This window comes from Peromyscus eremicus, chromosome 10 (assembly GCF_949786415.1).
Source record: "Peromyscus eremicus chromosome 10, PerEre_H2_v1, whole genome shotgun sequence".
Classification (NCBI taxonomy): Eukaryota; Metazoa; Chordata; class Mammalia; order Rodentia; family Cricetidae; genus Peromyscus; species Peromyscus eremicus.
The window spans coordinates 65,334,255-65,357,257 of NC_081426.1; the positions used below are offsets into that span (position 1 = coordinate 65,334,255).

The 23,003-nt window shown below is 45.3% G+C and overlaps 1 protein-coding gene across 12 annotated transcripts in view; it reads left to right on the plus strand.

Annotated features, from left to right (window-relative positions):
* Dcun1d4 (defective in cullin neddylation 1 domain containing 4) overlaps positions 1-23,003 on the plus strand; it is a 95,518-nt gene that overhangs the window by 54,241 nt on the left and 18,274 nt on the right. For all 12 annotated transcript variants that reach the window (XM_059275991.1, XM_059275997.1, XM_059275994.1 and 9 more), the window contains 3 exons: positions 2,853-2,923; positions 6,400-6,491; positions 15,332-15,440. In XM_059275991.1, the coding sequence (XP_059131974.1) occupies positions 2,853-2,923; positions 6,400-6,491; positions 15,332-15,440 (272 nt within the window). The remainder of the gene's footprint in view (positions 1-2,852; positions 2,924-6,399; positions 6,492-15,331; positions 15,441-23,003) is intronic.

Consider the following 23,003-nt stretch of genomic DNA (forward strand, 5'->3'; position numbering starts at 1 on the left):
ATGAGTTACCCAGGGAAGAAAGGGAGTGAAAGGGAGGAGTGCACACAGAGTGCATCATGGCTTCTGGCACAGGTAGTGCTTAGTGAAACCACATACGGATCAGCAGGTGTTTCTGGAGCCTAATTTCATCCATCTATTCATTTTGGCTTTTGAGAAAAGGTCTCACGGAACCTATGCTGGCCTCATCTTGTCTGAAGAACTGACCTTGGGCTCCTAATTTTCCTGACTACTTCCTGAGTGCTGGGATTACTGGCTTGGACCATCATGTTGCCCTAATACATGGGACCTTGTGTGTGTGTGTTGTGTGTATGCATGCATGTGCATGCATGTTAATTACAAGGAATTGAATCCAGGGCCTTTTTCATGCTAGGCAAATATTCTGCCATTAAGTTGTATACCCAGGCACCCTTACATTTATTCAGCAGTAGTTAGTGTTTGATGTATTTCTGAGACGTGTCCTTTGCAGTTGGAAGAGACAAGGCTGAAAAATAAAGTGTATGGGGACTGCTAACTCAGAGAACCTTAGCTGAAGTGCCAAAGACTCAACTCCAGGAAAGGAAGAGCCACTGGAGAATTCTAAGCCAGCACAGGATTTGAACTTGGGGAGGGTCTCTTAGTGGCTGTGTGCAGGCGGGGTCAGGGATCTCAGAGAATGGATCCTGAACCAGGGCTGTACAGGAGGGATGCCCTTAAGTAACACTGAGAAGGTAGGCTAGTCAGGGGGAAGGGAGGGTGACTACCAGGCTTGTTTCTACGTGTGTAGGCCAAGTGTCTCTGAGGTGTTGCTGGAGAGGAAAATGCAGCAGCGATGAACTTGGGGGAGAAGACTTATCTAGTTACAGCTGTGGAACCAGCGTGGGTGGTTATGTGGGTGCTGCTCATGGTCAGGACGAGAGGTGGGGAGTGGTTGAAAATTTTCAGTGGTTGGAAATTTTGGATGAGCATCTACAGCAGTGGGTCTCAACTCCCTAATGCTGAGACCCTTTATACAGTTCCTCATGTGGTGGTCACCCCCAACCATAGCATTATTTCATTGCCTCTTCATAGCTGTAATTTTGCTAATGTTACAGATCATAATGTAAATATTTTTGAAGATAGAGGTTTGACAAAGGGTCACAACCCACATGTTGAGAACCACTGGTCTAAAGACTAGATGTTGAGGTTGACCTCTACACATCCATTTTAACGAGCAAAAGAACCCACAGAAAAGCCAAAAGAGGAGAAAAAGGAGGAAAACCAGATGAGAAGTTATTTCTGGAAGCCATGGGAGGAGAGTTTCTTGAAAAGAACAGCTTCAAACTGCCAGAGATCAAATGAAACAAAGATGGAAAGTGTCCATTGGATTGGACAGTTAGGGAGGTGACTTGGCAAGAATTTCAGTAGGAAAGAGCAAATTTCAGTAGTTAAAGCCCAAACATGAGCTGAAGTGGAGGCCTGGCAGTCCCCAGGAAGAAACCGAACTAGCTGTGGGGGTTGGGGAGGTGGTAGAGTGTTGTTCTAACTTCAGCACATAATCTACTGCTAACTCAGCCCTCAACCACAACCTTACCGGCCTGCTTCTCTAGCAGCGTCCTGGCTGCTCAGGCTGCAGTCTGGCGAGAATTCTGTCCCCGAAGGCACTGGCCCTGTCGCTGCTGCTAAAGGTAGCCTTACTTAAATCTCTCTTGTTGTAAAGACTTGAGATTCAAAGGCTGGGGTGAAAACCCGTGAGCTCAGAGAGGCTGAGTAGCAACTGGCTGACCACCCTCTCTCCTTGCTGGCGTCCAGGGAAGACCTGTTCTTTCACTTCACCAAACCACAAAAGGCTGGGCCACGCCCAACCCACCCTACTACTTCCCGTGCCTCTCTATCTCTCCTGGATGCCCTCTGGTGCTCTATGATTCTGTTCTGTCAACTAGTTGCTAATGCAGCTTCCTCACCCAAGGTTAATTTTATCTAATTAACACAAATGCAGACTCGGGGTTCACAGTGTGATCGAATATCCCCCAACAGTATATATCAAGGACAAAGTCTGGCTGGAGAGATGGACTGAGTTTCTAGGGGACCGAGCTTGGTCCATTTGTGCTACTCATAACTAACTACCTGTAACTCCAGCTCAAAGGGATCCTATGCCCTCCTCTTTGGGCCTCTGAGGAGACACACACACACACACACACACACACACACACACACACACACACACAGAAAAAAAATCATCGAAAGAGAACAAAAGGACAGATGTTCCATGATCCATGCTGGGCGTTGGTTCCAGGACCGGAGGGGACCAATTTCCACAGTATTCAAGCCTCTAATGTCAAATGAGCTAGTACTTGGGTCATATGACCTGTGAAAAATCTCCTGCCTACTTTAAGTCATTTCTAGATTTTATTTATAATACTAAATATACAATATACTGTATATACTGTGTCAATAGGTATTATGTCCTACTTAATGGCAAGGAAAAAAATCAGTATGAATTTAGTATAGGCATGTTTTTTTCAAATACCTTTGAATTGGTTGAATTTAGAGATGTGGGACTATATTTGGTTGTTTTTTTCTATGTAAAAATTTTTACATGTGTTTATTATAGTTATCATTACCAAATAAGAAGGTAGAGTTTTCTAAAAAGAAGTTGAGCTAGCCTTGTCCTCAGATAGAACTGACTGCCTTATCCAAAGGTTGAAGGATACAATGATGATTCAAATGAAAGCACAAAATAGAATCCTTAAGGATTAATCTTTATGTGTTTAACTGAATATTTTCCCATTTGCACTTGATTTCTTCCTGAAGGAGTTAGTTACGGCCTTCGAGTCTTATCAGCTGTATATGATACTGTGCCAGATTTATTCACGTGACACTGCATTTCACTACAGGAACCGACGATGTGGTGGGCCCTGAGGGCATGGAGAAATTCTGTGAAGACATTGGTGTTGAACCAGAAAATGTAAGTCTGCCTTCCAGGACGTGTGAAGTGGTGACATGCTCCCTCTTTCTTGCCTTTGTCTTTTTCCTAGTAAGGCAATAATAAAAGGAGTTCTGTGTTGGCTTGTCTACAGCTAAGAAAGACATTCTGGTTTGAGTTCCGTTTGTAAATGATTCTTTTTCTTTTTTCTTTCTGTTTTTGTTTGATTTTTTTTGTTTGAAGATAGGGTTTCTCTGTGTAGCCCTGGCTGTCCTGGAACTTGTACTTTAATGCTAGGCTGGCCTCAAACTCAGAGATCCACTTGTCTCTGCCTCCTGAGTACTGGGATTAAAAAGGTGTGCACTGTAGTTGGATTTTTTTCTTTTTGGACCACCAGCTCTCAACAACACGGAGACTTCTTATTAATTATGAAAGCTTGGCTTTTAGCTTAGGCTTGTCTCAACTGTTAAAACTTAAATGAACCCATTTATATTAATCTACATTCTGCCACGTGGCGTTACCTCTTTTCCATCTCATACCTCCTGTTTTCTCTCCGTGTCTGGCTGGCGACTCTGCCTTTCTTTTTCCCAGAGTCCTCTCTGTCCCTGGAGGTCCCACTTAACCTCTTCCTGCCTAGCTATTGGCCATTCAGCTCTTTATTAACCCGATCCCTGTGACATGTCTTCACACAGTGTACAAATACTGCACAGCAGTGCACCACCCCTGCCCAGCCCGGTTTCCCCTTTTAAGTGTTGTGTAATTGTGGTCATTTGCTGGTTGGATTTCTTGTATCTAAAGGTACATTAAGTGATTAATCTTGCTGTTTCAGAAGGATGTGGGCACACATGTCCACAGTGGCAGATGAACAGTGGGTACCAGTCCCTGTGTGCTGTGTACCTTTACCCCCCTCAGTAACTATTTCAACTTAATAAAGAGTTCCAGATTTGAAATAATTCTTCATAAAGGTTTGAGTAGGTGGTAATTACCATAAATTTCCCCCAGGTCTTTCACTTCTAATTGAACTTAGTTCAGAAACTTGACTGATTTTTAGTGTAAAAGTGCTAAATATTTCCCTTAGAATTTGGGTTTTTTTTTTAATATGCTTAACTATTTTTGCCTAGTTCTTTGCATCATGATAGTGTTAAATATTCTTTCTTGTTCTCACATAATACATCACACTAAAATGAAAAATTATGTTCACACATGTGCCTTGGTTCATAAATGATGCAACTTAGTTTTACGGTAGCTGCCAACACAACCAAGGTGGCAGACCCATGAGTCTGTGGTCTGGAAAGGGTCTGGAGGGACCCTCCCTCTCCCTGGTTTAGACTTGAGACACCTGCAGCCCATGGGTGTGCTGTGCTTTTAATGAAAACTAGGATTTGAGATCTTACACCTTTGGTCTTAGTTTTCCTTTCATACCTTCGCCTTTCCTGTGCCTCCCTGGCTGCTCTCCCCCGACAGTCTCCCCAAGAAAAGAGTTAAATGTTCCAAAGCACCTTTGGAATGCGTTCCATTATGGGGGTTTTGGTCTTGTAATTTTTAAAAATTGTTTTAAGTTGTCTTAGTTCCAATATTTTGATAGATTATTCACCTTGGTGTAAAAGTTTAGGGACCAGCAGGTCGTTAGTATTTCAGCTGGTGGCGTCCGTGGGCGCAGGGGAAATGGTGTCACGGGCTTTCCGGAGGCGTTTTCTCTGGGGGTTAGCTAAGGGTTCGAGGGACAGGCCGTAGGTCAGATGAGGGTGGGAGACCGGGGTTAAGCTGCGGGAGTTGAGGGATGGGCTGGACACGGAACCTGAGGCAGGAAGCCTGTCTGTCTGTGATTCAGACTGGCAGAGGAAAGTGCTCCAGGTTCCTCGCCCGTCATCGCAGCTCTTGCCATCCTTGGTGGCAGTTAGGAACCCTTGAGAGCTCTGTTTCTGCAGGAATAGGGACAGTCTTGATACCTGAACTGCTGGTGAAGACCGAAAGACTAAATTCAGAATGGGTTGTCTCCAAGCTCGTGCACCGTGCTTCGGTCCTGAGACGGCAGAGTGGAAGAGGCGGTGTTTTACATCCCTAAGGAAGAAGACGTGTTGTTTGATAAACCCCACAGCTGTCAGTCAGTCCGATGCAGCCCACAAAGCAAGCGTTGAGGCCAGTGTTGGTAAAGCCTGTTTGCTTCCCCCAGCCAGCACGTTAAAGGTCCTTTAACTCTGCCTCCGAATAGTCATAGCTAGGAAGTTTTATCAGGCCTGCAAAGTTCAAGTCTCCCTTCATTTACTAAGAGGGAGGGGGTCTTTAAAAACACGTAGCCTTCTTACTGGTTTAAACCAAGGATGTCTGCCAGGTTGTTTGTTTCCCCCTGTGAATGTCCCCTGGGGCTGCTTAGCCAAACCTGTGTATGTGTGTGAGTGTGTTCATGTGTGTGAGTGTGAGTTTATGTTCCTTCACCTTCGTCTGTTTATTAAACATGTTTTTATGTAGAACATTAGAAACAAATTATTATATCACTTCCCCCTTCCCTTTCCTTCCTCCAAACCCGTCCATATACCCCTCCTTGCTCTTTCAAATTCATGGCCTTTTTTTTTTTTTTCATTAATTGCTGTTGTGTGTGTGTGTGTGTGTGTGTGTGAGAGAGAGAGAGAGAGAGAGAGAGAGAGAGAGAGAGAGAGAGAGACAGAGAGACAGAGAGACAGAGACAGAGATACCCTTCCACAGAGAAGACTATTTCTTCCACTCTTGAGGTCCTTACTGGTATTCCTTAGTTGCTGGACGTTCTCTTCTTTTCTTTTCTTTTCTTTTCTTTTCTTTTCTTTTCTTTTCTTTTCTTTTCTTTTCTTTTCTTTTTTTTCAGAGATGAGGACTGAACCCAGGGCCTTGCACTTGCTAGGCAAGTGCTCTACCACTGAGCTAAATCCCCAACCCCAGGACGTTCTTTGTATAGGGTTGAGGCCTCCTGGGCCTTTCCTGTCCATGCTAGCGTGTCCATTGGTGCCGTCCATGTTCTGCTCATTCGCTGTCCATGTTAGCATGTCCACTGGTGCTGTCTGTCCATGTTCTGCTCATGTTTACTTTAGTTTATAATATAATATATAATAATAAAATGGAGACCTAGCTTGATAATATGCATAGTTACATAAGAATGTGGATTTGTTCACCTGAAGAAATTGATGTTAACATGTCAGAATTACAGGACACCTGCGCTGAGGAGAAAATCTTTGGGTAATCTGAAGAACAGAGTGCCCTTTGGGGGGGAAGTTTTTTTAGTAGCCTACTAATCTGTAAATCACTTTTGTTTTTTAAACCACTATTTATTTTTTAATTTAATATTTTAAAATAAAAACAATTTTATCACTAGTTTTTTATTATATTGTCTGACATTTTGTGGGTGTTTGTCAAACCCAGACTAACTCAGTTTTCAAGCCTCCCTTCATGCCTTGGTGCCTGGACCACTGTGAGTGAAGCTCTTGCAGGATGTTGGAGTGGTTAGTGGCTGAGGTCTACTTTGTCACTCTATCTCTGTATTTCAACAGGTAGTCATGCTTGTCCTCGCTTGGAAATTGGATGCACAAAACATGGGCTATTTTACTCTGCAGGAATGGCTGAAAGGAATGACTTCTCTACAGTAAGTCCTGGGGCCGCAAGGGTCATGGGTGGTCAGTAGAGGGTTCAGAAGATGGGTAGAATGAAGGACGGGGCTCTCTCGATCTCTTCTGGTGGTCATCTCGTCCCTGGGGACTCAGGACGTGGTAGAGTTGGAGAGAAGAGAAGTCTAGTAGTGTGGCAAGCCTCCCTTTGGCTAGAGATGGAAGTCACAACCCATCCTGAGGATGATGATGGATGTGTTTTAGTGACTGAAGTGTTTGTATATTGGGGGTGTGGTGAAGAGAGCGTTAGTATTTTCCTTGAGTAGCTCTGGGAAGAAATAGTTCTCTCTTCCCCATGCACATGAATCACATATGTAACGTAAGATTTTATGGTAGCCACATTTTAAAAAAATCGACAGTTTCAATCCGTTTTATTTAATCACAGATACCCAAAACATTATTCCAGCATATACCGTGCTTGAAAAAAAATTAAGCTATTTTCTTTCTCTTAAAATTTTCAAAATTTAGTGTATATTTTACATTTTCAGTCCATCAAGTCAGTTTTATTAACTGTGTTGGACCCCTTAGTCCAGATTAAGAAAAAATAATCAGTAGCTTTATGTATTTGTTTTGTGTGCATGCTTGTGTGTGCGTGTGTGTGTGTGTGTGTGTGTGTGTGTGTGTGTGTGTGTGTGTATGTGTGTATGTGTGTGTGCAGGTGCACACTTGCTTAGAGTTTCATTCAAAAAGACAAGTTATTCCACTAAAAAGGAAGGAGAAGGTTGGGGAGGGAACAAGTCAGGCGGTTTCAAGATGAAGCACTAGTTGGCTTTGGTCTAAGAACCAGGAATGCTTGTCTTTCCTTTTCCCCTTAGCTGGGAAGAATAGACCTCACTTTTCTGGATTAAATTGTGATTGAAGAGGTCTGGTGCTTCCGTTGAAACTGTGGCGAGTTGTTAGCTTTCACTGCCGCTGTCCCTGCCGAGACCGACCTGCCCTCCACACCGTGCCGTGATGGCTCGTGCCCTCTCCCTGCTGTTCTCCCATCTCAACATGTCTGGCTTTATTCTGAACACGGCACAGATGGGGAAACTGAGGAGAAGGGCATGCCACCTGAGAAAGGAGAGCCGGGAAGAGACGCCACGCCCTTGGGTTCTTAACTCACGTTCTTCCCTAGAGCATCGTCTGTGGCGGGCAGAGAACTGTGAGGCCAAAGTTGCCATCCTTTACAAACACACTTTCCTTGTCTGTGTGCACTACAGTTTTGGGGTGGTGGCCCCGAACCCCTGTGTGATGGTGTCTGTTGTGGTGGAGAGCATGGCCTTAGGCGTCTGAAGCCTGCTGACTCATCATTTTCTCTGCGGCTTCTCCTTACTGCCTCCTGAAAAGAGTGAAGTGTCCTTGTGACACCAATGCATGGCCATGTCAAGACTCAAGGCTTCAGAGGCAGACACCGTCCTCCAGGTCCAGTCTCATTTGTACTTAGAGGGCATGATGCCCTTTGGTATGTAGTCTCGGGGCCTCTCAGACTTTTCTCTTCACAACATTTCTCATTCATGCCAAGCCTTGCCCGTGTGTTTGAATGCTATACTTTCTGAAAGAGGCTTGTGTCTCCATTCTAAGGGATCAAAGAGCCCATGAAGGTCTTAGTTGTAAGTTCTGTTCTGTGATGTGGTGCAGTTGGTGGCGACAGGTGGGTTCTTGAAGGCAGGTATGACCTAATTAAGAAATTCAGGGTGCAGTGATATGCATGACCCACTATAAAAGTGGAGGAATCTTCTCTCTCTCTCTCTCTCTCTCTCTCTCTCTCTCTCTCTCTCTCTCTCTCTCTCTCTCTCGTGTGTGTGTGTGTGTGTGTGTGTGTGTGTGTGTGTGTGTGTGTGTGTTGTAAAATTTGGAGACTGGTGTCCTTATCCAAGATGGAGTTAATCATTTAGGACAGAATTACTATAATTTCAAGTTTTTAAGAACCTTCCTATGCAGCCTAACTATATTAGGAAACATTTGAATGACACAATATGCTGAGTACCATATCCTGGGCAAAGAAAACCCATGAACAAGATCAAGATCCTGTCTCAGTGTTTTCAACCTGTGGGTCACAGCCCCTTTAGGGGAACAGGTCAAATGCCCCTTTCACAAGAGTCATCTGAGACCATTGGAAAACACAGCTGTTTATACTATGATTCATAACAGCAGCAAAATTACAGTTATGAAGTAGCAATGGAAATAATTCTGTGGTTGGGTCACCACACATGAGGGACCATATTAAAGGGTCACAGCGTCAGGAAGGGTGAGGACCACGGCTCTGTCATTGCTATCAACTGACGAGAGAATGAGAATGCACCCCACAGCCTGGGTATTTGAATACTTGGTCCCCAAGCTGGTGGCACTGTTAAGGGACATTTAGGAGGTATGGCCTTGCTGGAGGAAATATGTCACTGGGGTGGTGAGCTTCGAGATTGTATAGTCCTGCCTTGCTTCTGGTTCACCCCGGCGTTAACAGAGTTCAAGCCCCTGTCTGACCATCCTGGCTCATTTGTCTCCAGCTCTAGCCAAATTCACACTCTTTCTTCCTGCTCTTTTGACTGTAAATGTGGGTAAATGCAGTGAACAATAACTATGCCACAACAGAGCATTACACTAGTCTTGAAGTTTTCCTCTCTTAGACAAAATAGACCCTCACTTTTGAATTCAACCTCACTCTGGTTTTTAGGATATTTCCTTGGCAAATCTAAGATGATTGTCTCCAGTCCAGTTCCCAAAGCTTTCTGTGCCCCTCTCCCCAAGAGCTGGCGAGCACAGACTTTCCTGTATGCCGTTCTGTTGACACTCTGGTCTCCTACACTTTGGGCCAGCATTGCCCATTAAGGTCTGCTTATGACATTCTAGGACTTGGCTAACCTGTGGCTTTAAACTCTTCCACATTCCTCCATAAACCCATCCAGAGGCGTTGACCCACACTGCCAGGCACTTCTTCCTTCTGGTTCAGTTCCGGACCCCAGCACGTGGGCTGGGTGGGGTTCGTCTCTGAGTCAGTCTGGTGGAGAAACCTTCACGGGCACTGAAAGTTATGCTTCCTGGTTGATTCTGAATACAACCAGGTTGACAGCGAAGGTAACTGTCACCAAGACAAAGTCCATTAGGGGCAGGACTTAGAAATAACACTTCAGAACTAATACAGTCACTCTGCTAGCTGAATCAACTAAGACCTGTTTGGAAGATGCAGTTACCAAGTCCCCAGGAAAACTCAGGAGGACTTACTTGTGGAAAGTGGTCTGTCTTTTTATCTGTTACTTGTCTTCTGTTTTAGAGTTCTGTTTAGAGATCTGTTTGAGATTTCTCCCCCTGGTTTTGGTCATTTCCACCCTCCCTCCCTCCCTCCCTCCCTCCCTCCCTCCCTCCCTCCCTCCCCTTCTTCCCTTCCTCCCTTCCATTCATCCATCCTTCCTTCGTTTGTTTTTTTGAGACAGGATTTCTTTGTACAGCCCTGACTGTCCAAGAACTAGCTCTGTAGACCAGGCTGGTCTCGAACTCTCAGAAATCCACCTGCCTCTGCCTCCTGAATACTTGGGATTAAATGCCCAGCTGGTCATTTTCATTTTATTAAATTTATCCCGTGAAATGCTTTAGATTCAAGTTGGAACTCACATATATATATGTATATATAAAATACAAACCTGTATTTATGTGCAATGATACCCATTTTACTGCATTTAAATTGCTATAGCAAAGTACCGGAGACCAAGTTGCTTATAAACAACAGAATGTTATTTCTTACAGTTCTGGAGGGAAGCCTGAAGCCGAGGCTCCAGCAGCTTTGGCACCTGGCGACAGCTTGGATTTGGCTAGTCAGGGGGTGCCTCATGGCTGTGTGCTCACGTGGTGGTTAGGACAAACAGGCTTCTTTAGGCTGCTTTGTTAAGAACATTAGTCCCATTCATAAAGGCTTTGCCTTCATGACTCAGTCACCTCCAATAATATTTTTATTTACTTGTTCAAAATCTTTTTTTTTTTTTTTTTTTTTTTTTTTGGTTTTTCGAGACAGGGTTTCTCTGTGTAGCTTTGCGCCTTTCCTGGGACTCACTTGGTAGCCCAGGCTGGCCTCGAACTCACAGAGATCCGCCTGGCTCTGCCTCCCGAGTGCTGGGATTAAAGGCGTGCGCCACCACCGCCCGGCTTGTTCAAAATCTTACGAACCCATTTTACAGTATAGTTTGATCATATCTCCTGGTACCTCTCACCCTGCCTCCCTCCTAACTTCACATCCTCCCTTTTTACTTTTTTTTTTGTTACTAATAACCTCTGAATCTAATTAATTCTCCCCTGTGTGCCTGGGTGTGAGGCCATCCACCAGGCAGGATATCCCACATTTTAATACCATTGCTTTGGGAGTTAAGATTTCAGGGTACAGATTGGTGGCCTGTATGAGTGGGAAGGGAGGGGGGAGACCCAGGACTGTAGGGGGTACCTTGGTAAAAATGGCGGGCGGGCTCTTGAGTAGGTTATTACCCCTTGTGGGAGCTGTGTTAGATCTAGAAGCTCCTTGAGCTTGGGGAAGGGAAGGGTCAGAACGGTAGCCGTTTTGTGTAAAACTATGATGGAAAAATAGCTTGGACTAAGTGAAGGGATGCAGGTTTTGAGGGGCTGTGGAGAAAGCGATCTGTACTTAGGAGTGTGTTTCACTCACTGAATGTTGTGACTTTTATCCTGTGTATACAGTTGAGGTGGGAATACGGCCACTTTCCAGAGAGCCCGCTGGGTTGAGCATTCCAGACCTGTGTCTTCACTGTCCCTTAGCTGCGTAACCTTGTCCTCTGAAAGGGTCCTTGTTGAATGGCCACTAGATGGCAACCTGTTGTTCCCAGCCGGGCGAGCCCTGTCTCCTTGGTGGCCCCGTTCTGAGTTTGTGGGGAAGAGCCCCTGTGACAGATGTACCCTAATGGATCCATGAGGTGGAATCTTGTATGTGCATTTGATAGTTGACCTCATTTAAAATCCGAGATTTGCTCATTTCTCACAATTGGAGAAGTTCCAGGTATCTTTCAAGCACAGGGGCATCTTTCGTTAGGGGTGCAAAGGTCACGCCAGGCCGGGCACAGATCCTGTGTTTGGGTCTCACATGCTGCTCTCTGCCTAGCACCCAGGGTCACTTCGTTTTCTTGTAGCAGCTCTCGCTGTCTGGTTCCTGCGCCTGAATATGTGAAAACTATCAATCGGCTGGGACTAAACTAAATAGCTCATCTCAATCTGGCCCTTGGCTTTCCTTTCCAGTGAAGAGCAGGAACTTGGCCTTACACGTGTTTGAATGGGCTGGCTTCCTCCTCTGTAAGCCGCCACCATTATTAACACTATTAATTTTTTCTTTAATAGGCTCTTGGTTCTGCAGTAGTACACCTAATGCCATCTAAGCCAGCTGCCACTCCTGCATCCCAGCCATACCTACCCCACGCTGTCTTGGGTGTTTTCCTGGTCTTTGCCAACCTCATTTGGTTCCGACACTAGGACTACAGTTAGACTCTCAGCATCTCGACTCTTCCTTCCCCACGCTCTTTTCAGAGATTCCAAGAGCTGTCGAGGGTGCAAGCCTGATCTCTCCCTTAGTGGGAGGTACCTGTGTTGTTTGTAGGATGCAATATGAAACCTTTCCCAGGGGACCATGGGAGACTTAAAGGTCTGATCCTCCTCCTCCTCCTCCTCTTCCTCCTCCTCCTCCTCCTCCTCCTCCTCCTCCTCCTCCTCCTTTCTCTCCATGCCCACGTTCCCTCTGTTTATCTTCTCAGCCACAGTGTGTTCTAGCTTTAGGACTTGCCACGTTCTGTTTGCCACTGGTCCTTTGCACATGCTGTTCCTGGCATCTGGAGGACCTTCCTACTTCTCCAAAACACTTGTCTAGGTCTTGAGTATTTCTCAGCTTTCATGTTAGTCCCTTGAAGAAACTTTTTTCTCACTTCTAAAATAATCTAATTTTAATCTTTTATTTTTCAACATCAAGAAGAAGTAGTACAGGGCATTCTAGATGGTTCTGTTCTTGAACAATAAATACTCTAGTTTGGGGATTCTAGACAGTTTATTTTAATAGAGAGATACAGGACTTGCTTGTATTTGTACTTGGCCACCAAAAAGGAGCTTTTGCAGATTTTACTAAAAACAAAGTAGTGTGCTATATTTTGAACCATATTTTAGTTTATACAATAAGCACTTGTTTGATATAATAGATTATATATTATCTATTCTAGCAAATAAATAAAAGCTCTGCAGAGAAGCACAAGGAGCCACAGTCAGCCACGACCAGCTTTAATGTTGCTGGAGAAAGTGAGATGGAGTGTGTAGGCACATGGGTAACTAACTGCATGCAGAGGTCTATTCTGGATGGTCAGGAGAATGAGCTGTGGTCGCCATTCCTTTGGTTTAGAATGAGGGAGCTTATTAAGTATATCATAGGAAATGAAAGTAAAAGAAGAAATTTATAGTTAAGTAACAAACACCAGCAAATTGAGTGTGCAAACCATCCATTGGACTTGACTGGGGAAACCCTTTTAAAGCAGTCTGCGGAATTCCTGATAGACAGACTCCCAGGCAGAGGAGTCCCCTGGGTCTTGCAGCAATCTGGCAGGATTGGCTGGGAAGCTCCACTAAGGCATCAGCTAATGGTCCAGGCAGAACAGTGTCCCCCTCCGGGGGCCTTCCAAGTAAAAGAGCAAATAGAGACATCATCAGATCTGCTGGAAACAGACTGGAGAAGTTGAGGCAGTCAGCTGGGGTCACCCCTCCCCCTTCTAGCTTCTCTCCCTCACCACCTCCTTTCACTCGCTTTAGATACCTTTATATTATAGGGTAAACGGTATAGGGTAACCCCTGTCAGAAGGAAATGCTTTGCCTTCAAGCAGCTTTTAAGGGCACCTTGGTTTTTATACTTGGGATGTTCTGTTATTCTCCTTAATCCCTGTCACATTTGGGGGTGGGCAGCCCATCCCCTGACAGGCATGACACTTGACATGTGTGTTTGAGTCGGGGCTGAGCTGGGACTGGAGGACAGTCGGCCCCTCTTCCAGAGTCAGCTTCTCAATGAGTTCAAACTGCACAGGACAGTTCACCAATGTAACACGTTACAAGGTCAGAGGAGTCAATCCTTGGTACTGTTAAGTGAGTTCTAGAGCTAGAACTTGGGTCACCAGATTTGTGCAACAAGTGGTCCACCACTCCCCCACCCCCACCCCCACCCCCGCCAGTCATCTTGTTGGCCTGGTTCTTCTCGTTAAGCCTTACATGTTGTAAACTGAAAGTTAATTTGTAAAAATAACTCATTAGGGTGCTTCCTTATCAAAAGTAAACACTGTCGCTTACTGGTAAAGCCACATTGTCATCGTCAGGGCTCCCTGGAGAAACAGCTGGTTTCAAGTCTGGAGCAGAGAAAGAACAAAGTGGGGGCCAGAACATTCTGTGCCGGAGAGCGAGGAAAGAAATGCTCAGAGATTGGTGGGGACCTGTCAGAAGGAGGCTGACAGGTTCAAGGACCCAGTGCCCAAACTGGGACAGTTTGTGCGTCGCAGAGAATAAAGACAGCAGCAGCTGGAACGTGCTGAATTAAAAGAAACAGTCCGCTGCGTCCACAGAGAGGGTGGTGGTGTCCAGAGCGCCTCAAAAACTGCTGTGCGTGGATGAGTCGGGGTGTTGAGTGGCATGTGCTGCACTGGGGGAGCCATGTGAGATGACGGAGGCTGGGTAGAACACAGGGGTGGCACTTGGAGTGGCTGCCCTCCCCCCAGTGGAAGGCATGAGGGCTCCCGCCACTGACGGACCTGAATGTCACTGTGTCACTACTGTGGTACGGCTGATCTGGGGGTTGATTTACAGCCTACTTCTGGGGATGTTGAGGCATCAGGAAACAGCGAGTTGAAAAAGACGATGAACTGGGTAGTGACAGTCTTGAGGTGTCGTCACACAGGCCATTTGTATTTCAAAGCTAGGGAAGTACTTTTAAATGGACACCCTGGGGCTGGGGGAAGGCTCCGTTGATTTGCTGCCCATAACATTAGGAAGGTCTGAGTTTGATCCTCAGACCCCATATAAAAAGCCAGGCATAGTGACATGCGCTTGTAAATCCCAGCATGGGGGACATGAAGACCCTGGGGGCTCACTGGCCAGCCATTCTAGCTTACTCAGTAGATTGCCATTGAGAGACCCTGTCTCAAAAAAACAAGCTGGGCAGCACTGAGAAATGGCGCCTGAAGCTGACCTCTGGCCTGCACGTGCACACACACACGTACATGAACATACAAATAAACAGTAAGTGGAGAATCTGGTGTGTACCCCCCCACCCCCCCACCCCCCCTGCCATACAGATAAATTTCAGCAATAGAGAACAGCTTGATATGGCAAGCCTCCTCGTGCTATTCCCTGAAGGACATGAGGACACAATGCCATGTTCCCATCAGCAACATGTGCAGCTGTGGGAATTACCTGACAGAGTGACACTCTGCCAAGACAGCTGGAATGGTCTCTAAAGCAACCACGAAGGCACTTTGCCGAGCAGCTGGAGATGGTACAGGTCTGTGTGCTTGCTAGCTGAGAAACATTGGCAGGACACCGAGATGGCATGAGGATTGATGGGAAGTGTCATTGAAGCTTTCAGGTGGCACATGCATGTGAGAGGAGCATAAATGTGATGTGTAGGGGTGTGTGTGTGAGTGTGTGCTTGGTTGCTGTGTATCTGCTTTTGTATGCCTTTATCGTTTATTAAAAAGTGCAGAAAGCGGCTGGTCATGATGGACACAGTCCAGCTTCTGGCTTTTGATTCTTTTGGTTTTATACTGCTCCAGTTTAAACAAACCAACCAACACCCACTCAGGTTGTAATTTACCTTTATTCTGTTTCCTAGATGTGACACAACAGAAAAACTCAGAGCGACTTTGGATTACTTAAGATCATTATTAAACGACACAACAAACTTTAAGCTCATTTACAGATACGCCTTTGACTTTGCACGGGTGAGTTCTCTGAGCCTGTCCAGATGCCCCCCTCCACCCTTCGTTTATTGCCTTTGGAGACTTGCTTTTTACACCAGAGCAGAGACCTTGAAAAGTTACTCCCAGGGCACGAGCTAGCGTTTCTAATGCTTTGAAAAACTGGTTCTGGGCAAAGGTGTGTGTTAGCTGAAGCTGCAGTGGCTGCCGTTCCCCAGCTCTGTGACTGGCTTAGGAGTAAGTTGTAGAGGAGCACCACGTGATGTCCATTCTCACACAAGAGACCTTCACCCCTCCAGGGACTGGAGTACTGATCATACCTAGTCCAGTCTCACTTGGAAACTGCTACTGTATTTGGAAAGAATGTGAACTCAAACCAAGGCTGATTTCCTGTTGGTTGCTTTAGCGATTCAAGTCCAAGTTTGTGACAGGGATTCCCTGGGGGTGATTGAAAGCCTGCTCACCTTAGGTGCGGAATTCCAAAGGACTAGTTGATGGTGTGTTCCTGGAGACCCGGCCACAGCCCTTGTAATTATGTTTTATTCCAGATTAGTGTTTTCTCTGTGTTTGTATGTTTGTTGGGTTCAGGTGGCTAGACTTCGGTTGGTACATTTTTTAATATTTCTTATTTATTTATTTATTTATTTATTTATTTATTTATTTATTTATTTATGTAGAGGGAGGAATGGTTCTTCCCTTCTCTGTCTTTACTCTTTGGTTCTATAAGTTTAGCACCAAAAATGTATTCCACGGTGAGTTATAATTCATGGGCAGTGGTCCATTAGTAGTGCTATGTGGAGCCTTAATTCATGTCATACTGATGATTGCAATCTAATGAAGTCACTGTGTGCATGGAATCAACTGATGGTACAAATGAAGAGATGAGATGCACATGTAATGTTTGATGGAATGGCATTCATGTAATTTATTTGGAGGTAGAGGCTAGGTACTTCCAGAATAGGTACTAGTTTCTAGGTTAAATAGTTCATTACATAATTTCCCCCGCTCTTTTGGGTTTTTGAGACAGGGTTTCTCTATGTAGCCTTGACTGCCCTGGAACTTGCTCTGCCAGGCTAGCCTTGAACTCACAAAGATCCGCCTGCCTCTGCTTCTGGAGTGCTGGGATTAAAGGTGTGCGCCACCACTGCCCGACTCCCCTGGATTTTTATCGTACATGTCTAGGTCTCTTCTGGCATATCCTAGCTTTCTGCCCCCAGATCAGCTCTTTCTGGTTCCTGCTTAGGTGTCAGAATTCTCTTAGCTGCCCTCTGTTGTAGAGTCAGATCTCATTTGCTTTTCCTGACTTCACCCATTCTGGATCCGTCACTGTGGCCCACCTTGCAGGAGCTCCCTGGGTCTCCTCTTTCTTGGTGCCTCCAGTCCACCTCTCACCACATTTACATTAGCATGTGCATCCTGATGTGGATGATGCAGTTGCCCCCATGGCAGCCAGATGTTTTATCCTCCTTATACAGGAGGTGGGTCAGAGGGAAGTAGAGAAAATTGTCCTCTGTCATGTTGCTAACAGACAGTAGATCACACTGAAACAGAGGACTTAACAGAGGACTTGAATCTGTGGCTTCCTCCAGGTCCATATAATCATGTCCCCATCACCTCGTGATGTCTCTGTGGCTTGCTGGCCTGATGCCTGACCTTTCAACCTGTCCACTTTCTGCTTCTGCTCATGGTGAGCTGTTCCCTGGAGCCCTGTTTGCATGCCCATATTTCTGTCCATCTCCAGGCCATGGACCCAGCCACTTGCAGCCTCCTGGCTCAGTGTGTCCTGCAGGATTTGTGCCACAGTCGCTTACACAGCCCCAGTGTGACATTGGGGTTTGGGTACAGGCTCTTCATGCTCCCGGTAGATTGAGGACTGAATTTTATGTGCGTTCAGTAGAGTTCTTTGCCTTTAAGGAACATCTCAATAGATACTGGTGAATGTTTCCTTTTTATATAATGATGAATAACAACTGTAGATGTAACCAACCGTCTTATTAAATAAGAAACACAGAGCCGATTCAGAAAAGCCAAGAGGTCAGAGCTAAGAGCTTTACCCTTTCTGCTTTCAGCCGAGAGCTCTCCAAAAGGGACCTACTTCCTGTGTGTGTGTCTTTATATAGTCTAGCTGTTCTGCCTTCTCATTGGTTGTAAACCCAAACACGTGACTGCCTCGTCACTGCCTATATGTACAGCCCTGCAGGTCCTCTATGGTATTGAGATTAAAGGCATGTGTCTCCAATGTTGGCTGTATCCTTGAACACACAGAGATCTACCTAGCTCTGTCTACCAGTGCTGGGATTAAAGGCGTGCGCCACCACCGCCACGCTCTTGCTATGGCTCTAATAGCTCTGACCCCTGGGCAACTTTATTTATAACATACAATTAAAATCACATTTCAGTACAAATAAAGTACCACCATATTTCCCCTTTTCTATTTTAATAAAAAGAAAATATTTTATCAGTTAATTACCAAAGCTGTTCAGTTCAGCCTGAATAGACACTAAGCTGAACTTGTTAACAAGCCTTTATTTTTGTTTAGCTGTATCCTACAAGTTTTGGGAAGCTGCATCTCGCCTGCATTCAGTTAGGATATTTCTGGGTTCTGTTTAGTGGGTTCTTGCTACGTAGCCCAGCAACTCATAACCTCCTGTCTCAGCCCGCTCCTTTGGGATTTCTTTTTGAATACGTTGATAATTTTTCAAGTATTTGGGGTTCCCAGCTAATCTTCATCTTATGGATCCCGAGTTTAATTCTGTTGGGTAGAGAAGTGTATTGTCTGTTTAGGATGTGGTCCAGTATGTGGTCTGCTCTGACAGTGTTTGTCACACATGTCACTGTTGCCTGGTGACCGCAGGGTCAGTTTGGTTGATTGGTGTTCAGGTCCTCACTGACTGCCCTCTGTTTAGAATGTTGAATTCCTCATTTCTAACTCACTCTGTCACCTCGTCTTCCCTCACCCATATATTTTGGAGCTCTGATGTTAGGTTTAGACATATTGTTATGTCCTGCGTCCTGCAGGAACTGATCACTTGGCTTATAAAGTGTGCCTGTTCGTTAGTTTCGACTTCCTTCGTGAGGAATGCAGCCCATCCAGCGTTCTTTGGTTATGATCTACATGGCAATGCCAGTTCTTTCCCTTCCTTTAACCTGCTGGCTTCTTTATATTGAGAGTGGGTTTCTGAAAGATGATGTGCGTGTGGTGTGGCAGGGCATGTTTTAAAGATGCTGATGCTGCATCTGATGTGAATGTTACTAAAGTAACCCCCCTGTCTGTCTGACTTGTCCCTCAAAAGAAAAAGATTGTCATTGTTCTACCTCGTCCTCTTTCCATGCCCCCTTTAGGACTGAGGTGGGGTTTTCTGTTTGCTGTGAGGCTCACTTCTCCCATGCTTTGTTACCCATATCTCTATTGTATTATTTCCGCTGCTCACCCCAGGTCTTGCCTTAGTGTTTTAAAGGTTTGCGGTCTTCAGTGTTACACATATGTAAACGTGTGAGAACCTTGACAAAGATGCACTCTCATGCTACCTGCCATACTTTGTACGTTTGACTCACGCTTCGAGTCTTCCTGTCATTTTGTTTAAACAGGCAAGTATGTCTGCTCAAAAGGTACCCAGGTCGATGCTGCTTCCGAGTTCTTTCCTCTTATGCAGACCAATCTTTAGTACCATTTTCCTTTTGGCAAACAAAACTTCCTTAACAGTCCTTTCAGGATAGAGCTGCTGCTGCTGCTGCTGCTGCTGGTTTCGTTGAGAGTTTGGCTTGGCCTTCAATTTTGCAATGATGCTTCTCTGGGTACAGACTGGGGCTGACACTTTGCCCTCCCTGTGATGTCTTCCTGTCATCTCCAGCTCTGTAGTATCTGATGTCATTCCCATCTTTATTTTTTGAGCATAATGTCTGTTTACTGGAATAGTTTTTCTCTTTTCTTGGCTTTCTAGCAAGTAGACCATGCTGCTCCCGACATGACTCTCCTGGTTATTATTCTGATTGGGATTTGTTGGGCTTTTTGAATCTGTGGGTTCATAGTTTATATTAAACAGTAAAATTTTTTAGATGTTTATGTTTTATGTTCTGTCTCTTTCTTCAACTACAAAATGTTTGTTATATTTCTTGATACTGTTTCACAGGCCACAGATAGCACATTCTGCTCATTTTAAAGTTTTATTGCTGTGTTTTCCATTATTAATCCTTTCTTTTACATTGTCTGATCTCCTGTTAACATCTTTCATTGCAGAGACTTTAATTTCAGAAGTACCATTTTTTTTTTTAAAATGCCTTCCGTTTTTCTCTTCTCTGGGACAGTACCCTCTCAGACATCTAGAGTATGTTTATTAGAAATGCTTGACAACTTTATCTGTTCCTTCCAGTGTCTTGGTTTCTGGGTACTGTGTTGGGCAAGGTCCTCTTAGTTGTGGCTCTTGCTATGGAGGTTAGCTACTGCCCCAGTACTTGCCTCGGAGCATGATGTGAGTTCTGTGTTGGTTGCTGGGTGTGCCTTTCCTTGCCTCTCTCCTCGTAATCAGCGTGTGCTTTGAAAGGGTGGTCCAGAGCAGCCATTGTCCTGGCAGTGACTTGGGCCTTCTCAGTGCCTAGCGAGAGCTCTTCCCACGCTGGCTGTGGAAACACGCACACACCATCTTCAGGCCTCTGCCAGCTCAGTTTCCACTTCGTAGTTCCTGTAGATCCTTCTGGAGACTGATGTGCACACTGAGAAGTATGTGGCCATAGACTGGAGGAGATGGTTCTGGAGACTTCTCAGCTCCTTTTTCCTGTTTGGCCTCCAGACTGTTTTCTCCAACTCCGGAAACCCCTTGGGCTCTGATTGCCTTTCCCTTTCCTTTGCTGGGGCCTGGAAACCACCTCTCGGTGAAGGTGTGTGTAGGGCTTCTTCCCTGTTTCCTCCTGGGAGATTGCACTCTGTTTTCAGAGTGGGAGAGCAGGCATTACCTATCTTCTTCCAGTTCCAGAAAACAACCAGGGTTGTTTCCAAGTGAAAATAAAACCTGGTCTTGGTTGAAAGCAGAACACAAACTGCAGCAAGCTTTCTTGGACCACCAAGCTTTCTTTGGACCCCCAAATCATGACACGGATACTTATTATCAGTTATGAGTGCTCGGCCTTAGCTTATGCTTGTTCCACTGGCTCTTATAACTTATTTTGACCTGTTTTTCTTCGTCTGTGTTTTGCCTTAATCTTTCTTTGACTCTGTATGTCCTAGTCTGTGTCTGCTGGCTGGCGGCTGCCTGCCTGGCCTCTCTTTCTCTCTCCCCTCATTCTCTCTCTCTTCCTCCTACTTATTCTCTCTGCCTACCAGCCCAGCCTATCCAGCCCCACCTATTCAGCCCCGCCCATTCCTCTATTGCCTAGCTATTGGCTCTTCAGCTTTTTATTAAACGAATCAGGTGCCTTAGGCAGGCAAGGTGAACTAGCAACACATCTTTATATAAACAGATGAAGCATAAACAAATTAACACATCTTTACATCGTTAAACAAATGCATCATAAACAAATATAACACATTTTTGCCTAGTTAAAGTAATATCTATCCCATAACAACAAACTTTTCTTCTACTGTCTTCTTTTGCCATTAGAAAAATAGCTCCTAGGAGTAATAAGTTATAATTAACACAGCAGCTCTTTTTTTTTTGTTGTTGTTGTTTTGTTTTGTTTTGTTTTGTTTTTTGAGACAGGGTTTCTCTGTGTAGCTTTGCACCTTTCCTGGAACTCACTTTGTAGACCAGGCTGGCCTCGAACTCACAGAGATCCGCCTGCCTCTGCCTCCCAAGTGCTGGAATTAAAGGCGTGTGCTACCACTGCCCAGCGCAGCTCTTTTTTAAAATTACAGTTTCAATGAAAATTGAACTACTTGACAGTGTTAATATCTTAAATATTTAAAAACAACTGTACGTTAAATATTCTGAGTGATACTTTAATGTTCTAGGAAGAGACTATAATACAGTGGTTCTCAACCTGTGGGTGGCGACCTCTTTGGGATTGTCAAGCGACCCTTTCACAGGGTCGCCTAAGGCCATTGGAAAACACACGTATTTACATAATGATTCGTAACGGTAGCAAAATTACAGTTATGAAGTAGCAACAAAATAATTTTATGGCTGGGGATCACCACAACATGAAGAACTGTATTAAAGGGCTGTAGGTTAAAAACCATTGCTATAATACAATATTATAAAATGATAAAATGGCTCTTGTGACATCTCTTTACCAAAATTGGAGTCCTGGGGAATTACCGTCTCTCTTTCTTAAAACTGGCAGCAGATGGTGCTGAAGAGAGACTCGTGGGTTAAGAGCGCTTGTTCTTCCTCAGGACCTGGGTTTGGTTCCCAGCACCCACGTGGCAGCTCACAACTCCCTGTGACTCTAGTTCTATGGGTTCTCATGCCCTCTTCTGTCCTCTGAGGGCGCTTGCACACGTGTGGTGCACATACATACATAGATACATGCAAACACTAGTAGACATAAAATATTTAAAAATTAAATTAAAAATTTGTAGCCAATTAGAAATTAATCCAGCTGCAAGTCTGTATTATTTCCCTCTGATTCTCACTTTGCTGTAGTTCTGTAGATGTCATATAGTTGTGACACTTGAGAGGTCACCTGGTCCCGTCTTGTCAGTCCCAGGTGATGAAATAGTGTCGGACGGGAGGGGCAGCTGAGAACCTTTACTCTGCTGGGCCTTTCCATAGAGCCACGCTGCCTTCCTTCGCTCAATTTTGTCACCATCTTCTGGGGTCTTAATAATTCATTCATTTTTGGTTTTGTGCATTGGTGTTTTGCCTGCATGCAGAGGCCATGAGTTGGCAGTGTGGCCAGCGTCCACCATCCACCAAGGCAGGGCTTCCTCCAGCCGGGCCTTCTGCCCTGACACAGACCAGCCAAGGCCTCGAGAGAGGAGTATGGGGGCCAGGAGTTAAGAGGGGCCTGCTGGGGGCAATGGGGATGAACTTAGGTGGCACTTGGGAGGGAGTGTGGTCAGGCAGAGCTGGTATGCCAAGAGAAGTAGGCCTTCAAGATGAGGGAGGCTAAAAGGAGCCAGCTGGCAGAAGGATGGATGACGTGGCCATGGGGAGTTGTAGTTTGTTTGTTTGTTTGTTTTCCTCCTTGAAATAGGCCCTAGCATTTGAATGGAGGGTTTTTATGGAGGCGGAAGATACACAGATGTTTGAGAAAGTTGTAGCGAGTTAGTTGGATACCGGATCATACCCCTCTGGGCCGTGGTGTCTGCTCCTGTTCAACAGTAGCCGTCAGTTCCCGCCGCCCAGCAGCTCTGAGGACGTGCTTTGGGAAGTTCACGAGTTTACACACAGCCAGCATTACCTTCTCTGTCCAAGGATGACAGACTGGGAGTGATTGTAGATGCCGTGGGCTACACCAGGTCTTGTGCTCGACAGAATTCTTCCGGCACCTTACGCGGAATCAGCCGAGCACATGGGGATTTTGTTCTCTGGTCTCCACTACACTCTGACTAACCAGTGCGTTTTCCTAGTTCCTGCACAACCCCAGCACAGACTGCGACAGCTGCCCCCGCCCCCGAGTTTTCCCTCGCACGTCACTGTAAATTGCAGT